Genomic DNA, 12,275 nt, shown 5'->3' on the forward strand with positions numbered 1-12,275 from the left:
GAACCTTTCTATGGCACAATGAAGAATAAGGAGTATCTGTCTAAGCCCAATTCGTGATCTGGAACAGATTCCAGTGCCCCCAATGTCTATGAGGCATTGCATAGTATTGCAAACCCTGGACTCCATTCCAATCAACTTGCCGGACACCAGAAACAAATCTGGAGGCTAGCAAAGGAGGTCTAATGTGCCCCTCCCAAATGATGGCTAGCACCCATCGATCTGAAGAAAGTTGAGTCCATTCCTGATAAAACTGAGAAGTCGATCTCTGATATGAGGAAGCCACACTCGACCTCTGGCATCAGGGTTTGTTTTTTAGGTACAGCCAATGCACAGGAACCTGAGGCCTGAGGGCATCTGGAAGTGGAACTTTTGTAACTGGGGCATAGCCCTGGGAATGGCTTTGGGAGGAAAAATCTGTGGATCCCTGATGACACCTGCGGGAGGAACAAAGAGCACTACGATCCCCTCCCGACATCCGGCAAACTTGTTCACGGGGAAAAACTAGGGCGGTGCTCAACTACACCTGTCATCCAGACTTGTACTAACATCCGCTTAAGGAGGCCCTTGAGGAAGCATCCCCAGCCCAAAGATGAATCTAAAAAGTTCGATGCGCAGACACAAGAAGAGAATATACTAAGATGCATTGCACAAGAAGAGAATATACTAAGAACTTGAGATCATAAAGGGCATCTGGCACATAATCCATACTAACCATCATTACATTACATTACATTACATTAGTGATTTCTATTCCGCCTGTGCCTTGCGGTTCTAGGCGGATTACAAATTATAAGAGATCTGGACATTACCGAGAGAATTGCGTAACAAAGATTATCTAGAGAAATTACATAACAGATTATCTAGAGTAATTACATAATAGATTATCTAGAGAAATTACATAACAGTGATTCATGTACTTTACATGGTGTGGTAGAGGATTCAATTATAAGAATTACATTTAAGAGAATCAAGTGATAACAGGATATAGTGGAGAATATCAGTATATACGGGTTACAGACGAGAAGTTACCTAACAATGACGTAAGAAGTTTGTTGGATAGTGAGGTAAATGCTTTTTTAGGAATCTGAGTATTTTTGGAAGGAAAGGTTCTAGGAGTTGACTAATGTGATATTCAAAAGAGGGAGAGCTTGTGCGAAAGGGGAGGAGACTAGTTAGTAAGGACGTGTTTTTTGAATAGAAATGTTTTGATTTCTTTTCGAAACACTTTGATGTCTGTTGTGTTGATCATTAGTTTGGTGATGGTGGGGTCAATTTTCGCTGCCTGTGTCGCTAGAAGGCTGTCGTATAGTTTCTTACGTCGGGTACCATTTTGAGGGGGGAAGGTGAATAGGTTTTGAGTTCTCCTTGATCTGGATGAGTGGTAGCGGTATAGGCGGTTGTTTAGGTAACAGGGGGCAGTTCCATGGGTTACTTTAAATAGAAGACAATAGAACTTGAATTGAGTTCTTGCTTTTATCGGAAGCCAGTGAGAGTCTACATAGGCGGGGGTGATGTGGTCAAATTTGCTGAGACAGTAGATGAGTCTGATGGCTGTATTCTGAACGGTCTGTAGTTGTTTTATCATGTTGTTTGGGCATGGTAGGTAGAGGCTGTTGCAGTAATCCAAGGTACTGAGTGTGAGGGATTGTACAATGATCTTGTAGTGTTCTTTGGTAAAGAACTTTCTTATTTTTACCACCATCACCAGCGGAGGACAGGCATATACTTCCACAGAGGACACAATGCGCCGGCCATAAAGACAGGCACTCGCCAGAAGGGAAGTGGCTGCAGCCGCTTGGATACCTAAAGATTCCACTCTTTTTAATATAATATTCACCCTGATCCTGAAAGTCCATAAACCACACTCCCATATCACTAGGAAGGGCTCCAAGATGGATAACCTACATCATGTGGAATCTACCTCAGGCTGTTTAAAGATCAGGATCCAAGGGGATAAAGCTTAGACAGAGCATTAGGTCAGAAAGAGCTTTCTGGGGTATCACATTGTTCTGAAACCAGACCAAGAAGCTGTAGAAGAAATTGAAAAAAGGCACAGATCGGTCCATGACCGAAGCCTAATGGAAGGTGAAAAAATCCGAATGGAGCTCTAAAAAGGCAGTACAAAGGCAGACAGAAGCTTGCTTAAAAATTGGCGAAGAAGGGTTATCACCCAAATCTGAATGCTCTAGGTGGCTGAGGTGACCAGTCCCAGCAAAGGTATCAGCCGGATCTAAAATAGAAGCAGTGGCAGGAGACAGAAGGGTCAGAATATCTTCAAGGCAACTACTGCAAATGAGGTCTGTCACAGCCAGACAAGAGGTCTTCCAAACAGGAAGCTCCACCACAGGTGCAAAAGACTGAAAAGACCAGACACGCCCACCAGCTGCGCCAAACGAGCAAAGTCTGAAGAAAACAGAGGAGCCAAATAAAATTTGGTGAAAAGACCCACCCCGCAACCATGGCAGGGCTCTTTTGAGGTACAGGTGCCGCACCAAAAGAGTCCCCAACCTCGGAACGTAGGCGTTTTGCACCAGACTCTAGGATGGCCTGTGGGTGAGATTTTCTTCTGAAGTCATGGACCCAGGCTGGTTCCCCAGCCCAAGAGAACTTGGAGGAGGTGAAGTCCGAAGCTCCCACCCTTCCCACAGTGCGCTATGGCACACGCTACACGTTCACTGATCCGGCACAACCAATGTCCACATTCAGCAGATTAGGTGCTGAGGAGTTCATCCCAAATGATTTTTAATCAAATCGAGGGGTTTTGAGGCAGAAATCAAACTTAGAAAAAAAAGATTGTTTAAAATTCAAGATGGCTGCTGTCAGCGAACTCGCGCCAAAAACGACAAAAATAAAAGAAACCCGAAAATATAAAATCAATTTGGGGTCTGGGGAGGTAGGGGACCTATACCCTACCCTCAGAAACTGTGAAAAACTAGTTTTTAAGCATTTAGGAAGCCACCCTCGAAGTTCCTTTAGGAAATAATGGAGGGGTACTTGCAGTTCAAACCTGTCAGCAGTTTAAACAGCAACTAAGTGGAGGAAAATGATTTTTCTGCCTCAGAAACTTCTCCAAATAACAAGAGTGGAAGATCTTCAGACTGCCTGCCAGCCAGCCAGACACAGACTACAACCTCCGCCCCCACAGATCCTTGCCATGCGGTCCAGGGCGGGAAAGGCAGCCTGCACCTTGAAACCCAGGTGGGATTCACTCCAGACGCATACACCCTGCGCTTGAAACTTGTGACAAGGTCATGGGCAAGCAAACTCCCAGGGAAAGGGATCCCGAGTTTAGGAATAGTGGCACACAGCAGGCTGGCTCCACAGATCCACCAGAATTTCTCTGTGAAGAAGCAGTCCAGCACCGCAGTACTGTGTCCTTTCCTCCGACAGGGGACCTCCAGGAGGGGGTCTCAAGGCACTGAAGCCACCAAAAAACAAACTTTAAATGAAAAAGAAGAAAAAGAAGCAGAGCATCTGCAAAAGACTTCTGCACATATTGCCTGTAGAATTTGTAACTGAATATGTTTTCTAGCTTTTAGGCTAAGGGGATAGAGCATGTGCTGTGTTGGATTTCTGCAACTCCCAGAGTGTGGGTTGGGATTGAATTTATTGAGTTTATGGAATCCGGAAGGGATGTAACAATTTATTTCTTAGCCAGCCTATGATGACTGAAAACTGTCCCTTTCACAGTGGCAAAATAATGCACAGACTTTTACCACCCATGCACTGTTGGCTGCAGTAAAAAAAAAGGTAGTGCAGGGGTCACGTTTTGGCCTTGGGGTAAATGACAAATATCTGAAATTTCAAATGCACGGACAATGCTTACTCTTGTTCAAACACATACAGAGAAACAGCAGATACAAAGCACAATCTCTCCATACATCCTGTAGGTCATTGTCAACCTGCATTGTTTCCCTTTGAAAGTTAGCTACTCAGGCAGGCCCTTGAGAATTCCCCCCACCACCACCACAAATGTGTATTCCCAAACTCTCTTCTAAAGGTTAGTAAAGATCTGTTCTAAAGGTAAGTAAATTATTTGTGGTTTTTTGGTGCCACCATCCTGTTTTCACAAGCTTTGGATCAGCTCAGCTCTGGCCCTCATAGGTTCCTGAACTTGATTGGGAATTAAGATATCTACAAGGCACATTTGCATATACAAAGAACCCCAAGCATTTTGGAGGGTCAGGATAACTGGAAATGAGAATCTCCTTGTATACTGATGATAGGGAAGGCATCATCTCACTATTGTATCAGAAGGCAGAAAACATAGCAGAGAGAACAGTACTGATGCAAATAATGAGAAACGTGTGCAAGAGCCGGCACCTACGTATACAGAGAAAACAAACTAGTTTTGTTGGCACGCTCCTTTTAATCTTATCCTTGCCTTTATAACCATGTGATGGGAGAAAAGACAGTCCTGAAGATAATCAAAGCCTGTTTCTGGAAGAATGCAATAGATTACTTTAACAGTATCATGGTCCCCTAATCCTGCTGCTCTTTTATATCCCATTCATGAAGGACAGCTTTGTGGTTACTCCTATCAACTACTGATCATTACAGGTGGAACAGCCCTTTCCCCTATATTTTATCAGGATAATTTCATAAATGAAAGTCAAAGGCTGGCATTTGTTTTTGTAATGAAACAATAATACTATCCCTGTCTTTTCTGGAGGGTGTCAAATATTTTCACAGCAAGAGCTAATGGCAATCCATGTTAATCATACATGAAACACTGCACTACTTTGCTGTAGAGTCTCTGACCCAGGCCACCCTGACATTTGACTCTCTCCTCTCCCCCCCCCCCCCCACTAATGTGTTGGTGCATAAGTGCCTTTCTAAAAAGAGGAAGCAAGAACCCTGAAATATCACACTGTAACAGGCTGAAAGGCCAGAACCCAGCACTGCTCAATTCTTTCTATGCAGGAAGCAGGTCTCTGGAGATGAATTGTGTGTGTGACCTGGCACAAGTAGGTAATTGCCTCTCCTGGCCAAGAAAGATGGTGACTTGGGCAGCGTGTTACATGCAAATCCTATCAAAGCAGCAGTAAGAGAAACTGCCTGGACATATGACACAGACACAAGGCTGAGACTTGAGATACCATCTGCATGCCACAGTCATCAAGACTCTTTAAGGAGGATGATTAAATTAGAGGTAAGCTGATCAACATATTTTAATAGTGCTGTAATTCTGGTATATCCTTAAAGTCATTGCCTCTGATATTCAGCGGGACCTGCTGAATATTGGGCTAGCCTGGTGATGCGACATAGCCATTCACTGCCAAATTTCATTAGCTGGCCAGCCAGCTGGCTAAAAAGCAGGTCTGTCTTTGGCCATTTTGCCTTAGCTGGCCAGCCGATGAAAATCGGCTTGGCCAGCTAAGTGCAAGCCACCAAACTTTGCCCTAGATATTCAATGCCAGGGCCAGATACAGCCCTAGTATTGAATATCCTGAGATCATGGTAACCAGTGAGAGGTTGCCAGGCTGTCTACAGGGATCATTGTTTTTTATACCCAACTCTGAATCTATTAGTATAGGAGCAAGAAAGTACGGTTAAGTGAACGTGATTGCCATACTTCAGTGCTGGAGATGTGATGAGCTTCTTGTCTAAAGAACCCCACCCCTCCATACCACTTCTGTTTTGGCAACTTATTTTCATCTCAAAACAAGCACCCTCTTAAGAATGATGTATAATATCCAACCATGCTACTAAATCAAAACTAAAATTTTTTAAGCAATACTGATTTCCCTGCCACCTGACAGCTATCCACTCCGCTCATACCATAGTCACATATACAAAGAGGATATTATAGCAGACTCTAGAGGAAGGAAGAGATTGAAAGATGCAGCTCCTAGATTTTTTCCAAATGTTCTGTTTGTTTTGCATGTGGCTGGTTTGCTTTTGTGTATTTTGATTCCACAGTGTCACCAAGGAGGGGAAAAGGATCAGTGGCCTCCCAGTAGATGTGACAGAAAACTAGAGGGCTTCTTCTTAATGTTTTCCTGTGGTACTTCTTGACCCTCAGCTGATCCCAGTTCCTTCTCCATCTGTTCCAGCTCTGACTGGTCAAGCAGTTCAAAGTCATCCAATTCGTCCGTCTCCGAGTCCTCAGCAGTTGGTGGCTGCTGCTGGAGAACAGACTGCAGCTGCTCCCTGACGGCTGCCGATACTGCTGCGGCCACCATGTCACTAGCTAAGTGCAAGGCCTGGTTATTGGACATGGGGAGATAGAGGTCTGCATCTGACTGCCTGTGATCATTTTCCTCTGGCGCTTTATCTCCAGGCCTCTGCACAAGAAGGCCCAGGCTAGAGTCCAAGTCGTCATCATTGGTCCCTGTGTCCAGTGAGGGGAAATTGGCCAGGTCCGTGACAAATGCTTCTTCCTGGTCACTACGTTGATCAAAATCTAGAAAAGTGATCAACACAAACATGTGGTTAACACTGTCCTCCTATGTCACTTGCCTCTAAAAGCATTCTGAACAAGAGAGGAAAAGTTACAATAATCACAGTTCCTACCATGCCTGGTTGGCCTTATACAGGGATGCAGGAGATCAGGTCTTCAGTGCCACAAACAAGTCAGATTTCCAGGATATGCAGATATACAAAGTGACCTGAACAAGCTGGGTGAGTGGGCAAAAAGATGGCAGATGAGCTTCAATGTAGAGAAATGTAAAGTTTTGCATATAAGGAAAGGGAACCCGATGTACAGCTATACGATGGGAGGGAGAGTATTGGGGAAAGGCAAACTTGAAAAAGACTTGGGGGTATTGGTGGATACAACGATGAAGCCAGAGGCACAATGTGCAGCGGCCTCAAAAAAGGCAAACAGAATGTTGGGCATTATCAAAAAAGATATCACTACCAGAACGAAGGAAGTTATCCTGCCACTGTATAGAGCAAATGTGCGCCCACATCTGGAGTACTGCGTCCAATACTGGTCGCCACACCTTAAGAAGGATATGGTGATGCTCGAGAGGGTCCAGAGAAGAGCAACAAAAATGATTAAGGGCATGGAAAACCTTGCATATACCGAAAGGCTGGAGAAGCTGGGGCTCTTTACTCTGGAAAAGCGGAGACTTAGAGGGGACATGATAGAGACCTATAAAATCATGAAAGGTATAGAGAAGGTGGAGAGGGACAGATTCTTCAGGCTAGCCGGGACATCAAAAACAAGAGGGCTTTCGGAAAAACTGAGAGGAGACAGATTCAAGACGAATGCTAGAAGGTGCTTCTGCACTCAGAGGGTGTGGACACCTGGAATGCACTTCCAGGAGAGGTGATAGGACAGAGTACAATAATGGGTTTCAAAAAGGGCTTGGATGACTTCTTGAAGGAGAAAGGGATGACAGGGTATAGATAGAGGGGTACTATACAGGGTGCTGCAGGATTAGGGCATAAACAATCCAGGTGGTGGGAACTTACAGGTCAAGGACCTGGAGGGCCACCGCGGGAGAGGGCTGCTGGGCACGATGGACCCCTGGTCTGACCCAGCAGAGGCAATGCTTATGTTCTTATATATTTTTAGTACTTATAATAATTGTACTAAAATTAAATAGTACTTATAATAATTGAGAAAATTGACCATTGGATCAATATCAACAGGCTTAAACTTAATACTGCTAAAACCAAGATTCTTTAGTTGGGACACAATCTTTCTCTCTCTTCTATTGTTTTGAATGGGAAAAGTATTTTGGATAGTGACTTCATCAAGGGTCCTTGGTTATATAGAAGATTCTAGCTTGTCTTTAGAAATGCAAGTGAATCGTGTTTAAAAGAAGGTATTTTTGTTGGGGGGCGGGGGATGAAACAACTTTGGATTACTTGTCATTGTTTTATGATTCTTATTTTACAATTTTAATTCAACCTTTAGTTCTATCGTATTTAGATTATGCAAATTCTCTGGAATATCAATCAATCTGCTGAAAAAATTGCAGCTTTTGCAAAAACATGACAATAAGGTTAATTTTTAAGAAATCACACTTTGAACATATGACTCCATTGTTGGCTGCTTCCTATTCAAGCTTGGATTATGTTTAAATTAACATGTGTGATACTCAAAATATTGCATGGAGGTGCATCAGAAGACATGACAGATCTACTTTTACCTTAATGTTTTCATTTAAAGGAAAAAATATTAAGGTCTTTTTGAATCTACAATTACTTATAAAGCTATATCTGTGTAGAATGATCTTCCACTCACAGTCTATTTGATTTCTTCTTATGAATTGTTTTGTAAGACAGTATTTTGGAGATTTTTTATTTGATTCTTAGTTGTTGCTATTTTGTGTAATTTCTTGATAGTGATTGTGTTATAGGTTAACCATTGCATATTCTGTAAACCATTTTACATCCTGTTTTGGAGATAATGGCTTCTGCAATCTTCTTCCTCCTGATACTGACTTTCCCCAGACTCTCCCTTCACCCCAAACCAATTAACTCCTCAACACCACATTACTCACTTTTTGAACCCATTATCTCACCCTCCCTTTTGTCTACCACCCTCTTCTCTGCCCTAAAACCAACACTTTCTCCCTCTCATTCAGCCATTCTCATTCTCATTGCGAGCATTTTGCCTGCAATGCAGCAGGCCCTCCCTTGTTTCCCCTCTCTCACCCATATCTTCTTGCTCATTCTTTTGCTCTCTGCTGGGAATATCAACCCTGGTCCTCCCAACCAACTCCCACCCTATTCATGTGGATCACACTGCAATGTCACCAATCTTAATTTTGTACCCTTCTTTCTCCCCTCTTCCCTGTCCTTCGTATGCACCCTGTGGAATGCCCGCTCTGTCTCCAATAAACTTGCCTATATCTACAACCTCTTCATCTCTTGATCTTTCCATCTGCTCTTACTGACTGAAACCTGAATCTTCCTGGATTCTACTTCGGCTGCCGCCCTGTGTCATGGAGGCTACTTGTTCTCCCATATGCCTTGCTTGACTGGTTGTAGAGGTGGCATTGGGCTAGTGCTCTCACCCTCTTGCAGATTTCAACCCCTTACTCCACCTCAGTCTCACTGCTTCTCTTCCTTTGACATTCACTCTCTCCATCTTTTTGCCCCTCTACTCCTCCATTGTCATATACCGACCCCCCTGATAAGTCCCTCTCTTCATTCCTCATTGACTTTGACTCCTTGCTTTCCCTCTTTCTTGAACATTCATCTCCCTCCCTCATTCTTGGTGATTTCAACATTCATGCTAACAACCCCTCTGACTCTTATGTTTATATCCCTAACATCCTCATTTGATCTTCAGCTGTGCTCCACCACCCATACCCACCAGAATGACCACTGCTTTAATCTTGTCTTCTTCTCCAACTGCTCTATCATGGCAGTCCTTCCTCTCTCTGACCATCATCTGATAACTTTCACAATCCATCACCCTTTCCCTTAGCACCAGCCAATCTTTACCTGTACATTTAGGAATGTTCAGACCAGTGACCCCAGCACCCTCTCCACCACTGTTTCACCCCTCCTTTCTATGACAATGCTACACACATCTGTAAACGAGGCTGTCGCCTCCTATAACACCATTCTCTCCTCTGTTCTAAATACTCTCAGTACCCCTTGCTCTGATAGGCATCCCAAACCCCAGCACTGGCTAAACTCTAAAATCCACTACTTATGCTCCTGTGTCAGGTCTGAACAGCTCTGGCTCATATCCCATACTCATGCTGACTTCATCCATTTCAGATTCCTCCTGACTTCCTTCCAATCCACCAAACAAGATTACTTGCCTGACTGACTCTCAGCTCCAACCCTTGCTGCCTCTTTGCCACACTGAACTTCTTACTCAAGATCCCCTCTCCTCCAACCCCTCTGTCGACAATGTTCACAAAGCTAACCTTGAGTTCTCAACTGAACCACCTCTCCCAGCCAGCTCTACTAACCCCCCCCCCCTTCGTACCTAGCCACCTTATCTTCCTTTTCCGAAATTACTGAGGAGGAACATGCACCTTTTTCTTTCCTCCAAATTCACTAACTGTTCCTCTGATCCCATCCCCACCCATCTACTTACCACTATCAGTCCTATTGTCATCCCCTCTATCTGCTATATCCTCAACCTATCACACTCCACTGCAACTGTGTCTGACGCCTTCAGATATGCCATTGTTACACCACTCCTCAAAAATCCCTCGCTGGACCCTACCTGCCCTTCCAACTATCATCCTGTCTCCCTCCTCCCTTTCTTTTCCAAGCTACTTGAATGTGCTGTTCACCACTGTTGTCTCGACTTTCTTTCATCTCAAGCTACCCTTGACCCGCGGGCTTTTGTCCTCTTCATTCTGTTGCATGGTTTTCTTCCTATTTTTCCCATTGCACCTTTAGTGTATGCTGTGGTGAAACCTCCTCCACTGCCATCCTGCTGTTAGTTGGTGCACTTCAGAGCTCTTTCCTGGGACCACTTCTTTTTTCTATCCACACTTTTTCCCTTAGTGCTCTAATCTCCTCCCATGCCTTTCAGTATCACCGCTTTGCCGAAGACTCGCAAATCTCTCTCTCTACACCTGAAATCTCGATAGACATTCAGTCCCGGGTTTCAACCTACTTGTCTGACATCGCTACCTGGATATCTCGCTGCCATCTAAAATTAAACATGGCCAAGACTGAGCTCCTTATCTTTCCACCTAAACTTGTTTTGTTTCCTTTTCCTCCCCTTATCTAATGCAGTAAACAACACCCTCATCCTCCCTATCTCAATGGCTTGCAACCTTGGGATAATATTTGACTCATCTCTTTCCTTCTCTTCACATGTCCAATAGACTGCAAAAACCTATCATTTCTCTATAATATTGCTAAAATTAGATTCTTCCTTTCTGAGCGTACTGCCAAGACCCTCATCCATACCCTCGTCACCTCTTGCCTAGACTATTGTAACCAGCTTCTCACTGGCCTTCCACTAAATCATCCCTCTTCCCTTCAATCTGTTCAGAACTCTGCTGCACACTTCATTATTCTGCCAATATCGATGTCCCCATTACCCCTCTCCTCAAGTCACTTCATTGGCTCCCTATCCATTTCCGCATACAATTCAAACTTCTCTTGCTGATCTACAAGTGTATTTGCTCCATAGCTCCTCAGTATCTCTCCTCTCTCCCCAGGCACTCTGCTCATTGGGTAAGTTTCTCTTACCTGTACCCTTCTCTAAGGCCAACTGGAGACTCTGCCCCTTCTACATTGCTATAATATATGCTTGGAACAAATTGCCTGACTCAGTCCATCAAGCTCTGGCAGTATTCAAATCCAGACTCAAAGCTCACTTCTTTGAAGATGTTTTCAATTTCAAACTCCATCTCACCTTCCAAGCATCATTCCCTCTGTAATTCCCCCTAAGCACTGTGTATTTATGCACCTTCTTGTCCAGTTTGTCTGTCTTGAATAGATTATAATCTCTTTTGAGCAGGGACTGTCTGTTCTGTGTTTTGATATAGAGTGCTGCGTATGTCTAGTATTGCTTTAGAAATGATTAGCAGCAGCAGCATATTCATTAGGGATATCCTAGAAGCTTGACCTGTTTACAACAGAAATCCTGCATCCCCCAACTTAACAGCTCACCAGAGGCTGGTGTTCTGTACTTTCCTGAGAAGACCTCTGCTCTGCCCAGCCCCCACCCACAGGAATTGTCAAGTGACCTAGGGCTAGATTCTCAAAACTAAAATCTGCCTTTAACATGCTTGCTAAACTGGTTTCAGCTGGTTTAGTGTGCATGTATTTTAGTGGCTGATTATTAAAATGGCTTACCGTGGGTCTTTTCCAAGTTTTCTGGCAGTCTCTGATACTGCCATGCAAATGTAGTACAATGAGGTTATTAATATTAAAATGAGCACTCCGAGTAATTCTCTATAATCGCCGAGTGATTCGCAAACCTCATTATGCCACATTTGTGGCCAAAATTTGCCGAGAAGTCTGTCGTTGCCTTACTTGCTGATCAGTGCCTGAGTGCTGATTGGCTCAGGCACTGTTAGGAAAGTAAGGTTTGACCGCTCAGACCACCTTCCCCACATGCAAATTTTTAAAAAAACCAAACCAAACAAACCCTACTCTCTCTTGTTGTGTTGCACAATCACCCGACACTGACCCAACAATACTAACTACCCCACTCTCCACCCCAAAGGCAGCAGGAGAGATTCCCACTCCCTCCTGCCACCAAAATCAAGCAACACACTCTACAGCAGCAGGAGAGATGCCCACTCCCGCTGCAGAAGTCAAGCTAGACGGGGCCTTAAACATCTTTCCTGCTGCTGGGGGAGGGGTGTCAGCGGTAGGAAATGGGCATT

At 44.1% G+C, this 12,275-nt stretch overlaps 1 protein-coding gene across 5 annotated transcripts in view; it reads right to left on the bottom strand.

Moving 5' to 3' along the window:
* Positions 1-1,558: 1,558 nt before the first annotated feature.
* RETREG1 (reticulophagy regulator 1) overlaps positions 1,559-12,275 on the bottom strand; it is a 131,217-nt gene continuing 120,500 nt past the window's right edge. For all 5 annotated transcript variants that reach the window (XM_033935244.1, XM_033935243.1, XM_033935242.1 and 2 more), the window contains exon 7: positions 1,559-6,406. In XM_033935244.1, the coding sequence (XP_033791135.1) occupies positions 5,946-6,406 (461 nt within the window). In that variant the 3' untranslated portion in view covers positions 1,559-5,945. The remainder of the gene's footprint in view (positions 6,407-12,275) is intronic.

The sequence above is a fragment of the Geotrypetes seraphini genome, chromosome 2, assembly GCF_902459505.1.
Source record: "Geotrypetes seraphini chromosome 2, aGeoSer1.1, whole genome shotgun sequence".
In the NCBI taxonomy this organism is placed as follows: Eukaryota; Metazoa; Chordata; class Amphibia; order Gymnophiona; family Dermophiidae; genus Geotrypetes; species Geotrypetes seraphini.